At 33.8% G+C, this 17,655-nt stretch overlaps 1 protein-coding gene across 4 annotated transcripts in view; it reads right to left on the bottom strand.

Moving 5' to 3' along the window:
- LOC100630813 (uncharacterized) overlaps positions 1 to 17,655 on the bottom strand; it is a 396,552-nt gene that overhangs the window by 98,389 nt on the left and 280,508 nt on the right. For all 4 annotated transcript variants that reach the window (XM_070256727.1, XM_023633698.2, XM_070256728.1 and 1 more), the window contains one exon: positions 10,629 to 10,712. In XM_070256727.1, the coding sequence (XP_070112828.1) occupies positions 10,629 to 10,712 (84 nt within the window). The remainder of the gene's footprint in view (positions 1 to 10,628; positions 10,713 to 17,655) is intronic.

Genomic DNA, 17,655 nt, shown 5'->3' with positions numbered 1-17,655 from the left:
AGCAACTGTTTATTGATCATTGATTACATACTTTGCACTATTATAAGCATCAGAATTATAATGGTACAAAAAACAGACATAGTTCCTGCCCTTGAGCAGCTTACAGCTAGTTCAATGGGAGAGACAGTTATTAATTAAAAATAATTAAACCTGAACATGATTATCAGTTTCCCTTTGGTATTCTTTTCATAACCTCTCTGTCTAATGCTTCTCTGGCATTAAGGGAATCTTGTTCTGATGATCCTTTCCCCATTGTCCTTAGAGTCCAATGACCAGGCTCATGAGAATAGCATTCTTCTTAACCACACATAAGTATTTTCTGTATTGTTTATATGAAGTTCTTTTTTTTAAATTTGTGAGAAGGGTTGTACTTATGTGCCCCCCTTCATTTAATGTAGCCACTTTAACATAGTTAGAATACCCAGTTCCTTAAGAGGCTCAAAATAAATGAGATTATTTGAAAATTCCAAATAAGGCAATCTGTTGAGGGAGACTGGGGAAGGGAGCTCAAACGATGTCATATAAACAACTTCTACTCTAAGAGATATTGTGTAGGGGCAAGAATGTGAACTGTGGAACCATCCAGATCTGAGTTAGAATTCAATTTTAGCCACTTATGAGCTACACAATCTTAGCCAAGTAACTAAACCTCTTTGGGCCTCAATTTCTTTATCTGTGAACTAGGGTTAATAATACTTCCATCTCACAGGACGGTAATGAGAATAGTATCCAGCTCATATTAGGCATTCAATAAATGTTAGGTTTTTTTACTTTTACCCATTTGTTTAGGTTGTCTCTGATTATATATTGAGACTGTTCAGGGCAAACAAATGAAGTAATCAAACTATGCTAATAATAGTTTATTACCAATATGTATGTTTCCTGATTTCATTTGTCCTGCCCCCCCAAATGCAAATTTCTTTTAAAGGAGAGTTTTTTTGTTTTCCAGATAAATTTTAATCAATAAAAAAGGTGAATCACATTAGGCAATTTCTATTTTTCTTTTAAACTCTAACTATGGCATTTATTATGATCTGCATTTGTGTAAATCATGCTCAATAATTTGAGGACCTATTTCAATAGCACATTTCATAGATTAAACCAGAGGTTTACCTCATACAAGGATATCAGCATAAAGTATTAAGTCATTGCAACTTTATCTTAAAGATTATCTATCCATATTATTTGCTTAAATTTAAAAGTGTTTTCATTTGGGACAATTTCAGATCAAATTATCTTGTTCAATCTTTTTTTTATAAAATGGTGAATTCAACTTCAACTTAGATATAGAGGTGGTGAGGGACAAAAGCTTCATAAACACATATGAAAATATATTAATGGCGAAATCTGAAGTATATTTCCTTATAATATCATTAATGCATATGGATACTTATTCAAGAAAAATATGCCATAAATAGATGCTTTCACTGGCCTTACCTTAAATTGTTTACATATGAGCTTTTAAATTTAGCCAACTAGGTTTAAACCGCCTATAAATTCAATTATTTAATGGAAACAATTCTTGTCAGCAATTGGATATAATTTAGGGGGAAGAGTAGAAGTTATTTTGAATATCATGGATAACAACAAATTTTTGGCTTTTAACTTGCAGAGGATATTCTTTTCACAAATTACCCAGAAGATATGTTTAAAAGAAAGTGTCAGAGATTAAGGGAAGGGACAAGATGGATAGACTTCCTCCTGTCCGTAAGGCCTTACCCCATTCTCACCATCTAACTCTTTTAAATCCAGATTAAATCTTACTCTATGAAGAACTCTCAGATTAACAGTTTTTTCTCTTTTGAATTTCTACAATACTTCACTTTCTTGTCTGCACTCATGTTTTGGACCTGATCATCTCTTGCCTTATATTAATAACCTGTGAGTCTAATCTGATTGTAAACTTGTTATGTTTGGCTGACACAATTTTTTAAAAAATATTTGAATTTGAATCCAGTTAGGCAATCCTATGCATCCTGGTCCACACCTTTCCAAACCACTTCCTATTTTTATATATATGCCCTGTTTCAATCATTTAAGATACCTGCCTGGACCCGGAAGCTACCTGATTATAACCCCTGAGTTCGAATTTTGATTTCTATCTATAATGTAAGTTACCAGCAAGAAAAGACACATAATTTTTACTTTCAATTTCTTAAAATCAATACCTTCAAATACTACCCAAAACTAAAGAGGAGGCTCCATAATACAGCTATTGGATGAATGAGTGGATGAATAGACTAAAATAAAGATCAGGAAATTACAGAAGAATTGTATCTCTATTATGTTTTGTTTCTAGTTATCGATTTGCTGTCAAATTCTCAAGCCACAGATATAATAACTCCGAATGAGAGAAAAAACTATTTTCTATAGATCAATTAACTAATTTATATCAACTTTATAAAACTTACAGTGTCATTTTCCCCTGCAGCCTTGGTGACTATTGATTCCATAAAAAGTTACTGAGCTGCAACAAGTAAATTTTTTTCTTTGCTAATGGAAATGCTAGTAATCACCAGGATCAGATTGATTTATGCCAACTCACAAACTCTGGCAGCAAAAATAGGGGAATATATGTGATTTATGAATGTAGCAGAATCTTAGCTAATAGGCCCGTTCTTCATTTTTCTCTTTTCTTATTGGTCGTGATTAAACTTGCTGAACAGCCACTTTGGAAAACAGTCTGGCAGTTCCTCAAATGACCAAACATGGAATTACCATATCACTCAGCATTTTTATTCCTATGTATATACCCAAGAGAAATGAAAATCTACGTCCACACAAAATTTGCACATGAATGTTCATACCAGCATTATTCATGATAGCCAAAACGTGGAAACAACCCAAATGCCTATCAACTGATGAATGGATATATCCACATAATGCAATAGTAATTGACAATAAAAAAGAATGAAGTAGAGATAAATTCTACAACTCGAATGAATCTTGAAAACCTTGTGGTAAGTGAAAGAAGCAAGATACAAAAGGCTACATATTGTATTATTCTACTATTTGAAACGTCCAAACTATACAAATCTATAGAAACAGAAAGTAGATTACTATTTGCCAGGAGCTAGAGAAGAGGTAGAATGGGGAATAACTGATAATGGATATGGGATTTATTTTTGGGGTGATGACAGTTTTCCAAACTTGATTGTGGTGATGGTTGCAGAACTCTGTGAGTATACCAAAACCATTTCATTGTATACTTTAAATTGGTTAATTTTATGGTATGTGATTTATATTTCAATAAAGCTGATAAAAATTATTGAAGTACTCTAGCTTTATCTAAATGAATAGAGCTGAGAAGTTGTGATCATCCAACTATCTTCCACAGAATCTATCCAACTGTTTTTTCACAGAAGGATGGGGAGGTGTATACTAAATGAAGAAAAAATAGAGAAGTCCCAGTATTCTAGAGGGAATAAATTTACATTTGTTGTCTTAAGTTCTACATATCAAAAACAAAATGCAGAAATAATCACTAGACCAAATACCACACTATAATTTACACAAAATTTCCTATCTACTACTCCATTGCCTTATAAATACTTTCTTATAGTATGGATCCACTTACAGGCCCACAAGCATGCCTTTATGTTTCAGATCTATGCCTCTGCCTGTTCTTAATGTCTTGTTTCCTTCCTCCATCTGTACCTCATGTTCCACCTCAAACCCTACTTCCTCTGTGAAGCTTCCTGACTAGCATAACCCACAGATTTTGAAACACATATGCTATGGACTGCTTAGTATTGTGTACTTAATTACCTTCACTTAGCCTTCATTTTATGTTCCCAGCGAGGTTGTAAACTTTCTATCTCTTCTTCTTTGTGCCCTCTCCATTGCCTAGTATACAGCACAGAGTGGTATTTCAAGGTTCCTAGTTTCATCAGACTTCTAAAAGTTTCAGTGAAGGAGTGGCATGTCTTCCTGACTGAAGAGGCAGCTTTTTTTGCCTGGATCACTACTTGATGCTATACTTTGTGAAAGACTCATTAACAAAGTGGGGTATATAAAATTTTGAGGTGAGTACACAGCAGGATGCAGAATGGCTGAGAAAAATGGTTTCCAATGAATCACTGTTAGTCTAGAAAGACATAATAAGTACTCACTGTCAGAGCCACTCCTGGATTCAATGTTATTAACATTTTTATCTACGCTGTAGCAAAAAGAGCAGTAACAAATCTTATAAGGTTTGCATATGACACAAGATGTGTTAGTAGGAGGTACCTTGGAAAACAGAATAAGCTTAAAAATAATTATGGTAATAAGAGATGTATTCAAAAACAGAATGACACTTAGTGAAGGATAACTTCTAGAATACATATAGAGATGATGGAACAGATTAAGCAAATATGCAAATAAAAGGTGAAAAAATGGTCTATGTATACATAAGTAATAAGATCCAAGGGTCACAATGAACACAAGATGGTGATATAGAAAATTAAGCATGTTTAATTGCTCACATTAGAGTGAAACATATAGAATTTTTGTAAGGAAATATTTCCACTACGATCAGAAATGGTCAGAGCTTTACAAAAGTTCTGAATCTAATCCTGGAAAGTACAACCAGAGGTTAAAACATTAAAATGGAAACCATAAAGTGATCTAAGGAGTTATAATCAAGCTTTGTTAATTAAAAGGACTATGGTTAGGGGCCAGCCCCATGGCCAAGTGGTTAAGTTTGTGCGTTCCGTTTCGGCAGCCCAGGGTTTCACCGGTTTGGATCCTGGGCAAAGACATGGCATTGCTCATAAGGCCATGCTGAGGTGGCATCCCGCATAGCACAACTAGAAGGACCTAAAAATAGAATATACAACTATGTATTGGGGGGCTTTGGGGAGAGGAAGAAGAAGAAGAAGAAAAAAAGAAGATTGGCAACAGACGTTAGCTCAGGTGCCAATCTTTAAAAAAAAAAAGAACTATGGTTATTTATCTGTGGAAGAGAGGGCTGAGGGGGTGATTTGTTGATCTTCCAAATCATAAAGGACAGTGTTGTGGTAAAAAGAGTATAGCTTCTGGGATCATTCATTCATTCATCAAATAATGATCCCAAGAAAAACCTGTCTTGACATGATGGCTTTGACACTTACCATCTGTCTTTCAGTTTCCTTATCTATAAACAAGGGTATTATAGGTACTGTTTAGTATTATTATGAGGGTTAAATGAGATAAGATATGTAAAGTGGCTACCACAGTATTGCCCCAAGTAGGCCATGGGTTACGAACTCAAATGCTACAGAGCCCAAGTTAAATAAACTATATAAGGAATACAAACATGGTATAATGTAATAGGGAACAAGTAGAGACTGTGGTAAACTAAAGAATGCATGCTCTGTTCTTAAGGGGGCAGGCAGTATTCCAATGGCTTGTTATCCTGCAGAAATGAGAGCTTGGTGTGGCCAGGTATTCTGATTTTTCGAGGGAGTTAGAAATTCAGAATGTTAATGAAAATTTTCCTCATTAAAACTGGTGACAACTGATTCAAATGAAAAAAAAATATGGATGAGTGTGACCAGCAGATTGACAACCTACAAATTTTGATGTAGGCATTCAACACAAATTCACCGTGACTGGTCAAAATATTCCAAATTCATTTGAAAATAGGCTGGAGTTAGCATCTTTGATCTGTCTGACATTTTCTATTATGGCTTTATTCATATATGGATTCTCATCAACAAAGACCCCTAATCATTTTACCTCAAGTAAGTACAGTTGCCAGATTATTAAATTTAATAATTAACTTACTAAATTATAAACAGAATGTTTGCCCTTCACATTCTGGCGTGTTCCAGACTGATATCAGACTAATTCAGGAATAGTTTGGGATCCAAAGTGATATGGAGAAGTCATTAGATAATTATCTCCCATTCTACTACTACATAGCTAAAGTGAGTATTTATGGAGTGGTACATTCACTGATAATAACACCTATGACAGTTGAAATATTACCAAGTTTTTAGAATATTTATTTGTTGAATATGCTTTACTCTGAGTTCCTTCCACACATAATTTCACTAAGTCTTTTCTGGTCCTTTCATTGGATACCTATTCCTTTATTTACTATAAACTTCCAGAATGTTCCTTAATTCAACTGCAAGAAATGAACACCAAAATATTGATAATTTATTTGCACTGCAGGGAAATTCTCTCAATAAAGATTCTGCCAAACCCCATCCTTACAACATTACTAACTCTTGTAGTCTCAACTCACTCAATAATTTAATTCTCAATTTACAGTAAAAGTAACTAAGTTATGGGTTAAATTGTATTGGAGATAATATGTTGTAGACTTTAACATGGAATTCTGGTATATGCTCATGCCTATTTTGCTTTCTGGTCACTAGTAAGTAAGAAAAATGCCTTATATTGAGGCTTTCCAAAGTCCTTGTAGTTCCACTTTGGTATTGCTACTCTGATAAAAGTTAGGTTTGTTATGTAGCAGAACATACTTATAATAAAAACAATTTTTCTTCAAATATTTTGGTCAACTATGATGATTTTCAGCAAAGAAATCTTATACTTATCTATGACTATCTCTTATATTTGTCCAACACTTTATGTTTTTACAAAATGCTTTCACATAAATAACCACATCCAACTCTAACCCCAAAATGGTAAAAAATAGTAATCATTATCACCATCTCACTGATGGCCTGAGAGGGGAAAAATATGAATTAGCTAAGTGATCTGTCTTATGTAAAACAGTGTGTTAATTTGTGACCAAGTCAGCACCATGATCCTGATCTCTTAACTTCTAATTGACTACTCTTTCCACTGTACTGCCTGACATGGTTGATAAAAATCTATGAGATTAGTGAATAAATTGGCAAATATTTATGCTTCATATGCTCTAGGCATCCTCTTACATTGGTGAAGAATAAACCAAGTCCTTTCTCTGAAGGAGGTTAAATCTGGTTAACAAAGCAGTATCTCCACATAAAAGAGATATAACAATACAAAGTAGTATATGAAGACAAAGTTTTATGACATTCTACAGGAGGTGAATGGTCCAAAAAGACTTCATGAAGAAGGGAGAGATCTATTTTGGAGAAAAAAACATTCAGATAACCAGAAAGAATAGAGTTTCACATTTTCAGAGAGGTTTTGAGCAAAAACAAACAGCTAGGAATGCACATGGTGAATTCCAAGGAGAGTAAAAAATCCATTACGGCGGGAGCAGAAAACAAAACAAATAATCAAAACAAAAATCACTGATAGAGTACTGAGAGAACAGTGCTGCCATTTTAGTAGATGGTTTTGATTGACAAGCAAAGGCATTTGGAATTACTCACAGGAATTATTCTATTGAGATAAAAAATAAATAAATAAAATGGAAATAAATGGAATGATTTCCATTGAGAGCCATGAAAGGTTTTGAGTAGGAGAATGACACTGTATCACCAAGTAGTGTTTATAGATAGAATAATCTCTTTACAGAGCATAGAATGGATCATCAATTTGAAAGTTAGATGGACTTGAACATTATCAATGATCAATATTAATAATAAGAATAATATAAAAATATGTGGACAATACCTGTGGAGCTTCAAATTCATAATCCTTGTCAGTGTACCTATTTTCCCAATAACCTACAAAATTAGTTGTGGATGTTCAATGTTTTCTGTAATACAACAACAACAAAACTTGCTTTGCTAACAAAGGATGATTTATACTCAAGGGGCAGTATATTTTGAAGACTCAAATAAGCCATAACAGATTATGTAAGCCTGTCTTGAGAGGAAAAAGGACACATATAGTAAGAGTATAACAGGCATACAACCAATGTATGAACAGAAGAAATCTGTCAAAGTGTGGTTGATGTTTTAAATAAGAAGAAAACACTTGAGAATGCACTGATTGAATTCGACAGACGCCTTCTGACATCTCACAAGCTGTTTCTCATCACTAGTAATGTGTTTCTGATTGTCATTTTTCTATTTAATTGAAAAGTTATGCATATTAAAAGGCAAAACCAGGTAATAACAGCCTTTTCAATTAGCACTACAGGGACCAATAACAATATAACCTAAAGAAAAATGAAGAAAATTCCGTTTTCAACAGGAAGAAGCACAAAATGTAAAAGTAGAATTTTAAAAGTCATTATTTTTCAGTGAAGAGACTATACCAGCTTTCTCAATGCAAATATCCTCTTAAAGGAGGTATTTAACATTTTACCATTGTACTTTGGCCTTCAGAATCCTGGCTAACTCCAACATTGCCTAAAATTCCATAGCCTTACCTTAATTTCAGATAGGCCAATCTATAAGACTTTCTGACAAGAGAGTGGAGAAACCAAATAAAACTTTGTTTTAGGGTGAGCTCATTGAAGCCATTCTGTAGGCAAATGCTAGGCAATTTATAAATAGTATAGCATATTGAATAAGAGCATGAGCTCTGGAGTCAGATTGCTTGTCATTTAACAGCCACATGATTTGGGGCACGTTATTTAGACTCTATGTGGTTCAGTTTCTTCTTGTAAAATGAAGAAAAGAATAATATATAATTCATTAGCTTGACAAAAAGATTAAACATATCATCACTTATAAAATGATTATCATAGTGTCCAGCATAGTAAACATTCCATAAATGATAGCTATTATTATTACTTAGACCTACATTTCAGTGAATGTTTCTTTGGTAACAGATGACAGTCTATGAAACTATACTCAAAAACTCAAAAAGTATGTGGAATTGGAACTTAAAGTGTTTCTGAAAAGTAAAAATTTCTTTCAATGTTTTAGTGATAGACTTAGTGATTAGATCAATTGTTTCTCTTCATATACCCTTAGGTTTACATCTCTTGTGAAGTGACTGTAAAGAGACAGACAACAGAGGCACCATTATCACATGTGTATGGGCTTTTACTTTCATGCTTATTTAGACACACACAGTTAGCACCTTCCAAGCAGAAAACAGTTTTAAAATGAGTGGAACACCCAGGACTTGGCATGACCAGAAAATGACTGATGGTAAAACTTTCTGAATCAGATGTTAGTTAGCACACTTTTGGTATTCATCATTTAGTTTTTAAAGATTAATAAACCAAATTAGGGCTGCTTTATGAACATTTTCCACTTAAAGGTGGCTTCTTGGCACTGCATAGCTCCCATTTTGCAAGAAGAACTTAGGATCTATTTCCATCTTTCAAATATTTTATTATAACATTGATAATATGTGGTTACTAAGTAATTATAGTCAACTGTGTGTTTTTGTTATCTTATAAATCAATATTATAAATTATATAATGAGCAAATTGCCAATATGTGTTTATGTGACCCTTAATTGAAGCCTGAGCTGGTTAGACAGAATGATTTATTATTCCTTAATATGTTATATTTTTAGCTCATGTTTTGTGGAAATGTAAGTGAGGAATTTCTCAATATCATCTGTGAAGTTGCTTCCATTAGTGTAGCTAAACAATTTTAATTTTCTTGTACTTATATACCGTTTGATAAGCATGTTCACAAAATGATTAAATAACAGGATCCTGGTAAGCGAATAAGTAGGTCAATGTAAGAAACTCACTTTGTGAATATGAGAGAGGAGATTGGAAGAATCTAATTACTTTATAATCTTGTTGGAGGGGCCAGGAACATTCCAAAATATAGTCCCTGTGCATTAGTGTCCTGGGAGAATAAATTATCCCATCTCATTAGGACTGGATTCTGAGATCTCCTTTCCTTGGGCATCCATCCATCCACCCACCCATACCTACATACATTCAATCATACATTCACTCATTCAACATACATTAAATTTCTACTATGTTCAAGGTACTATGTTATTTGCTGTGACTGCAAAAATCAATAAGAAAACATGGCACAGACTGACTAGAATACAGTGTGATGAGTTGTTTGATAGTATTATTTACAAAGTGCCATATGACCACAAAGAAGAAACTGATTAATTCTACCCGAGAGTGTCAGGCAAGATTATCAGAAGAGAAGTGACATTTGAACTGAATGTTAAGAGTGAGTAAGAATTACTCAGGCAGAGAAGGAAGGGGAAGGGAATCTAAGCACTGAGAAAAATATGGAAAAAAAAGACACAAACAGTGAGAGTACACGGAGTATTTGCAGATGTAGAAGTAGTCTATTATGTCTAGTAGACTCCAGGACAGGGAGTTGCAGGAGATGAGGTTAGAAATTTGGTTGGGATCATATTTTTAAGGGCTGCGTATTCCATGTTAAGGAATAAGAACTAGTAAAAGCAACTGAGAATCAGAGAAGTTAGAAAAAATAGGAAGGTTACAGAAAAAATAATTGTTACATAAAGTTTCAAGGAAGGAAGAGTCAACAGAGTAAAATGTTGAATAATAGCCAGTGTTCACATGAGAAGGAAGTGAAGAGCCAAGACAGTCATCAATAGCATTTAGGCTGTTACATAAATGATCAACTGAATAAGTGAATCTTCAATTGTTCTTGCAAGATTACTGAAAGGTAATCTTAACTAGAGTCCATGGTAGCATGACTCTTTTGGAGTGCAAATAATATTGTAACGAAACAAATTCTAAGTCTCTGAATTCAAGCTATATGTGGAATATTATTTAAGTGGTGAAGTTTATGTATCTCTTCCCCCAATAGTTAACTTCTCAGTGCTCACAATGGAGAATTCAACCCACTCACCATTGATAGATGATGCGTTGGAGGCACATAGTCAGGTCCACGTTCCCCTGAGAAACTCATTGCTTCGGGTTCAATGGCAATTGGCTAAAAGCAAAAGTGAAAAGTCCATTAAATATAAAGCATACTGTGCTATAAAAAGGAAACCATCGTTGTTTATAAAAGGCTCAGACATCTTAATCAACTTTTTAATATTTAAAAAAAATAGATCATAAACTGTGCACATGCACAAGGGCAATTACATAAACAGTTAACATTTATTGAGTGCTTCCTATATGTCCGGCATTATTCTATGTTAACTCCTTTAATCCTCACAACAACCTTATAAGTTAGGTACTATTCCTATGCACATTTGACAGATGAGAAAACCAAGACCTGGAGAATTAAATTAACTTGGCCAAAGTCACACAGCTAGTAAATAATGAAGTCGGGATTCGACTTCAAGTAGTCTGGCACTGGAGTCCACACTTAACCACTAAACCAGTCTAATAAATATAGAAGCCTAAATAGGCATTATAAAGATATAAATGGATTTATTTAACATTCTTTATATAGCACTTACTATACCAGGCTCTGTTTTTAGTGCTTTATAAATATTACTTCATTTATTATGGTAGTGCCATATTAATACTGCCTCACTTAATACGGACATTTGGAGAAATACACTATGTATAAATACATTGGATCATCTTAAATTCCCTTCTATTTCTGGAAAAAATGTAGGATTAGTAGACTTCAAAAAGTGGATATAAATGAAAAGAATGCTTGTCAAAAATGGGGCATTTGTGTGTGTAAAAACTTAAGTAGAGGGTATAGAGTTAGATTATTTCTATTACCACTTCAAAGGTGAGATTAAGATCTTAGCATCTAAGATTACTTGAAAAGCACTGACCTCAACAGTCTGAGTAGATCAGTTCATAGCAGAATTAACAGTAATAAAACTAGTCAACGATAATATTATGAAGTAGATAATGTCTGTCTCAGGTGCTTTCCAATTACTTTTTCTATTCACTTTCTCCAATATTAACTTCCTATTTCCCTTAGCGTTCCTTGATGTCAATTCTACCATAGCTGTGATTTCTTTCATGTCACAAAATATGAACTGATACATTTATCATACTGCTACGGATTCCAAGAAAATTTCAAGAGAAGGATTTACCATAGGAAGAGTGTACTGATTAAGTAAATGAATAGATCTTTAATAGTAGAGAAGACAATCTGGTTGGATAACCTACTTCACTTACAATAAGTTCAATCTTAGAGAGCAATAGTTGCTCTGTATTACATTACATAACCAAATATTTCACTCTCTGAGCAGCAGTTAATATAATGGTTAACGGCACAGTATTTAAGAGCCACTGGTTTTTGAATCCTGGCTCTCCCATTTATTAAGCTGTGTACCATTGAGCAAATTAAACTCTCTAAGGCTCGGTTTCCTCATCTGTAGAATAGGAATACTATTAATACCTTCCTCACATGGCTGTTACACAGATTGAATGAGATAATGTGAATAAGGTGTTTTGCACATATGCCCACAAACTAATACTTATGAGTATTTGTCGTGAAATATGAAAAATATCGCCAATTTATGAATTTACATATTAATTGTAAAGGTTATTCATTATTTTGGAAAGGCCTTAAACATTGTGACATGTCAAGCCATAAAAAATTTTGGTGAGGTCCCTACTATGAAAACTGAGGGGTAAAATTCAAACATGCTTTTGGGAATTCAAGTCCATTTTCCTTGATGGGTGAGTATCCATGACATTAATTAGAGTATTTCAATTAAGACTAATCCCACCTTAACATATGTGTAAAAAATAATTCACAAATTTGTTGATTCTTCTTACTATGGACATTAGCTAGTATTGTGTTATCTTTCAGCTCAGTTGTTAAAACTATCCTCATTCATTTAGCACATTGACAGTTAAACTCAATCATTCTTGTTGACTTTAATAGTTACAGTGATCTAACGTCACCTTTCACGTTCTTAACTTTGTTTCTCATGAGAAAGCCCAACTGTTTATTGATTAGAGATGATTTGATAGGTAAAAATATAGTTTAATCTGCTGAAATTAAAATTGATGGGTTATAGCTTTGACGAAGAAATCTCAGGAAAAGAAACGGGAGATTTCAACCATTATTTTTAACACTTTTGATAAAAGTGAAGCCATGTATTAAATACTTCACTACAATATGGTGGGAGAGTTGAAATCAGCAATTCATGGTCTTTACTACTCCAAGGCTGAGTACTGAAAACAATACAGGTGAGACTGACCTTTAAAATGCAGATGGGTACAAGAAAGGAATGATACCTTTTAATGTTAGAGTGGGCTATATTTTATCTTATTTCAGCTCAGTACAAGAAGGTCTTTCCACTCTTTCATTCTTTTTCTAATTTACTCCATGTTGAAATAAATAAGATGGTTTGAAATTAAATGTAAGATCTGTGTATGAATTGGAAAAAGTCAGGAAGTATATGTATTAAATGGTTAACAGTGACGACCTCTGGAGGTGGGACTTTCACTTTTTACCTCACACAATTTAAAAAATGTTATGGTAAACCAAATCAATAATATTTTGAAAATAAACTCTGAAATCTAATTTTATTTGATAAAGAAATCAGGAATTCATATTCAGACTAGAAACAGACCACTTTAAATCCTGTTTAGTATACTATGTATAAATGTATACTATTATATATTATATGACATATAATACTGTATATTATACGTTAATCATATACTTTATAATATGGTTGCATATTATGATATAAATCTATAATATAGGTATACCATATCATGTAATATAGACAGTATATTATAACCACAAAAATAGGCAGATATGTTTTTTCCCCTTATACAACACGATTTCAAAACTATTTAATTTCAAGACTACAGATTAGAGCTTAAAAGATTTATGGTTTTCATTTGGTTAGCCAACAATTTTTTCCTTTTAAAAAATATGTAAGCATTTCAAAGAAAGCTGTTTTTTTTCTCTTTGCTTTAAATCTACTATGTTAACTAATAAATACACTATGCTAACAAAACAGTCAACAGAATTCAGCATTTTTTTTCTTAATAGCTTGCTATAAGGTTAGTTTCTGAATCTCAACAGACGTGTAATATAATAAGCTACCAAATACATACTTAAAAAAGATACTTTGGAAATCAATTTGTATTCGATGACATTTATCATAAGTGAAGAGACACAGAAAAAAAACTTTTAATAAACAAGCCTTTTCTTGAGACTAGGCACTAGCCAAGTTTTCACAAATTAACCACTGGATTGCCAGCATCTCAAGGGCAGAAATCATGTCATATTTATTTTTGCCTCTTATTTTTAGCACATAGTAGGGGGTCCATAAATGTTTGTTGAACTAAACTGAATAATAAAGCCAAAGAACTAAAGATGTACTGATGTAAAAGAAATGCATCATAAGATTCAGGACTACTGTAAAAGCTTTCAATAATGGAAGCATAAAAAGACATAATCTTGCAGTGAAATTTGAAACAGGGACACTAACGCTATATGGGCCCACAGAAAGTAGTGCCAAATAATATATGTGAATATGAGTATGAGATTCAAATAAAATTTAAGCACTGAGAGGCACTGGAGATGACAACTTAAATTTTTCTCTCTGCAGATAGGAACATTAAGACACAGAGATAGCAACCAAATCACTCAAGGTGGACACAGCAAGATATTGTACACAGATCAAAACTTTAGTTAGTACATTTTCTGAACCAAATATGACACATGATTTGACAAAGGATAAATGAATACTACACAAAGGACAAGATGTGATAAGTATCAAAATATGATGTTACAGGAATCAAATCAAAAGCAAGTTCTTTTCAGAGAAGTGGTACAGTGCAGTAATTAAGAATAAGGAACATAGAGCCATACCACTGAAGTCCAAATCCCACTCAGCTACATTTTGCTGTGTAACTTTGAGCAAGTTATTCAATGTCTGTGTATCAAGTTTCTCATCTATAACATAGGGATAACAATAGTACATATCGATGTGAATTAAATTAGTCAATATATGCACACAGTTTAGAACAGTTCTGGGCTATGATAAATATAGCCTGTTCTGCTACAAGGTATGTTTCTTTACTGCACATTAGCTCATGTGCGATTGATAAACGGGACACGGGGTCAGAATAAATTTGAAGTTGTGTTACACAATTTTCCCCAGCATGCTGATTTTTTGAAGTTATCAGGATCAAGCTTTATCACAATTAAAGAGAAAGCTTTAGTAATACATAAAGACATTAAGTGCTAAAAATCCCACAGAAGTACCTTCCTTTACTGCCAATGGGGTCTTCAAAAACCAACACATTTTCCTCTATGTTAAGGTATCTAGGGATCTGGAAGACACTTCCTAGTGTTAACAAAAAAACTGACTTTTTTGTAGCAGGTTCCCCTTGAATCGTATTTTTAATGTAGACAAAACTAGTACCTATTAAAAGAAAATTTCTTCAAGGACCAATTTCTTGAAAGAGGAAGTTTGAGTCCCAAGGTATAAGGCTGTTAAAGATGGTCTGACTATTTTAGATCATATATCCTAATGGAGATTTAAGCATACTAATATTCTTTATTAGGATTATTATTGCTATTCTTGGGATTAAGGTTACAAAGTTCCACAGGTTTTGAATGGTCTGCTTCAGCCTTGTTTTCCTATATTTCTATTATTTTTTGTGAGCAACTATGTACAATGAGGTTCTTTTCTTAGTTTTTTAAAATCAATACACATATGGTATTATAGCAAAAATGCAGTCATTCAATAAAGGTTAGTAATTATTATTTTTGACAAGAGATGATTAATAAAGGTTTCATGAAGGATATTATCAACTGAGTTTAAAAGGATGGTAAGAAATTTAAGAAGTAGAAATTGCTGAGAATGGTTTCAGGAGAAGAAAACAGCACGAACAGTGGCATAGGTGGAAAAGGGAGTAGTATACAAAGGATGGTAAGTTTATTCTATTTCCCTGGGGGTGAACAAAATTATGGGATATGATATTGGAAATGTGGGTCAGCCCTGAACTGTATGGTGGAAAATAATAAAGCTGCTTTTAGTCTCTGAAGAAAGATAAAATATTTGACTTCTTCATTTTTCAAGGTATTTTATTGATCTACTCTAGACCCAGGTAAAACGACTGCTCTGTTAACACTGATAGAGTATTTTTTGCCATATTAGGACTTTCTTTTACCTCAAGATTGTCAAAATGAAAATTAGCTATTTGCTGTAAATCTTTATGGAAATTTGAAAATCATTCAACTTTTTCCAATTTAGCTAAATCTAAAATACACAAATCAAGTGGGATCCAGAGACAGAAATATAGAATATTTAAATGCATGAAACAAACTTGAATGAACAGAGTAAAAAGTAAATCAACAAATTTCTATCCCTCTGATTCTAGTCACAGAAGAATTCAAATACCAATGTTTTCCTACTCCAATACATACCTCCCAGATTTCAATCTCCTTATCCAACTTTTATTTGCTGACTTTTCCTCTTGCAATTTCAATTGGACCTTCAGTGCTATCAGTTCATCTTATTTTTTTATTTTTTGCTGAGGAAGACTAGCCTTGTGCTAACATCTATTGCCAATCTTACTCTTTTTCTTTAACTTCTTTTTTGAGAAAGATTAGCCCTGAGCTAACATCTGCCACCAATCCTCCTCTTTTTGCTGAGGAAGACTGTCCCTGAGCTAACAACCATGCCCATCTTCCTCTACTTTATATGTGGGATGCCTGTCACAGCATGGCTTGACAAGTGGTGCATAGGTCCACACCCAGGATCCGAACCAGCGAACCCCAGGCTGCCAAAGTGGAATGTGTGAACTTAACTGACGCACCACCAGGCCAGCCCCACTCTTTATTTGCGCATGAATATTAGCCCTGAGCTAACATCTCTGCCAATCATCCTCCACTTTATATGTGGGTCGCCACCACAGCATGGCTGAAGAGTGGTGTAGGTCCAGGCCTGTGATCCAAACCCATGAATCCAGGCCACTGAAGCAGAGTATGCTGAACTTAACCACTACACCACAGGACTGGCCCCCTCAGTTCTTCTTTTTTTACTCCCAATTCCCATTCCCCCAAAAACCATTCCAAAACTTTACTCATCTCTCTGAGCCATCCAAAAAATTTGGACCACTCACTCTCAGAACGTGGAGATTCTTTATGAGAAATACTAACAATCTTTGCTTAGTCAACAGTATTCGTTTCTGTACAAATAGTATGCATGAATAAACATCCGTTTTCTGTCTAATGATCCATATAGGATAAGAATACAATTGAGGAAGTCTATCTTGGTTGCTATTACGTTACATAAAGATTAAGTCAAAGGCTAATAAATCCATCTTGTAAAGAAACAAAGAAACATGAAAATTATTGAGCCATATATGTCTATCTTCTTTCCTTCTCAGTTCTTTATTTTATTTATTTATTTATTTATTCATTCATTATTCTTTTTGAGGAAGATTAGCCCTGAGCTAACATCTGCCACTAATCCTCCATTGTTTTTTTTGCTGAGGAAGATTGGCTCTGAGCTAAAATCCACGCCCCTCTTCCTCCACTTTATATGTGGGATGCCTGCCACAGCATGGCTTGATAAGCGGTGCGTAGGTCCACAGCCAGGATCAGAACCAGCAAACCCCAGGCCACCAAAGCAGAGAATGCAAACTTAACCACTGTGTCACTGGACCAGCCTCCTTCTCAGTTCTTTAAGTATCCACATCCACTCTGTTAATTGGATAGTCTGATTCCGACAGTACTGAAAAATAAAATCTCACTAATTTTCTCCACAATTTTTATCTTATTTTAAAATCTAACACTTCTGACAGTTTTACAACTGCAACTAAAAGCATTTATATACACTGAAAAAAGGCAGCTGGCTGACTCATATTCTGCTAATGAATCTTACGTAAATATATCTTTTTAATTCCTCCAATATCAGCACCCTACTTTGTCCAAAACTCTATACTTACAATACAGAACACTTTTCTTTAAATGGGTAGAA

The sequence above is a fragment of the Equus caballus genome, chromosome X (assembly GCF_041296265.1).
Source record: "Equus caballus isolate H_3958 breed thoroughbred chromosome X, TB-T2T, whole genome shotgun sequence".
Taxonomy (NCBI): Eukaryota; Metazoa; Chordata; class Mammalia; order Perissodactyla; family Equidae; genus Equus; species Equus caballus.
Note: the sequence above shows the minus strand (reverse complement) of the source record. Positions and strands in the feature narration are given on the sequence as shown.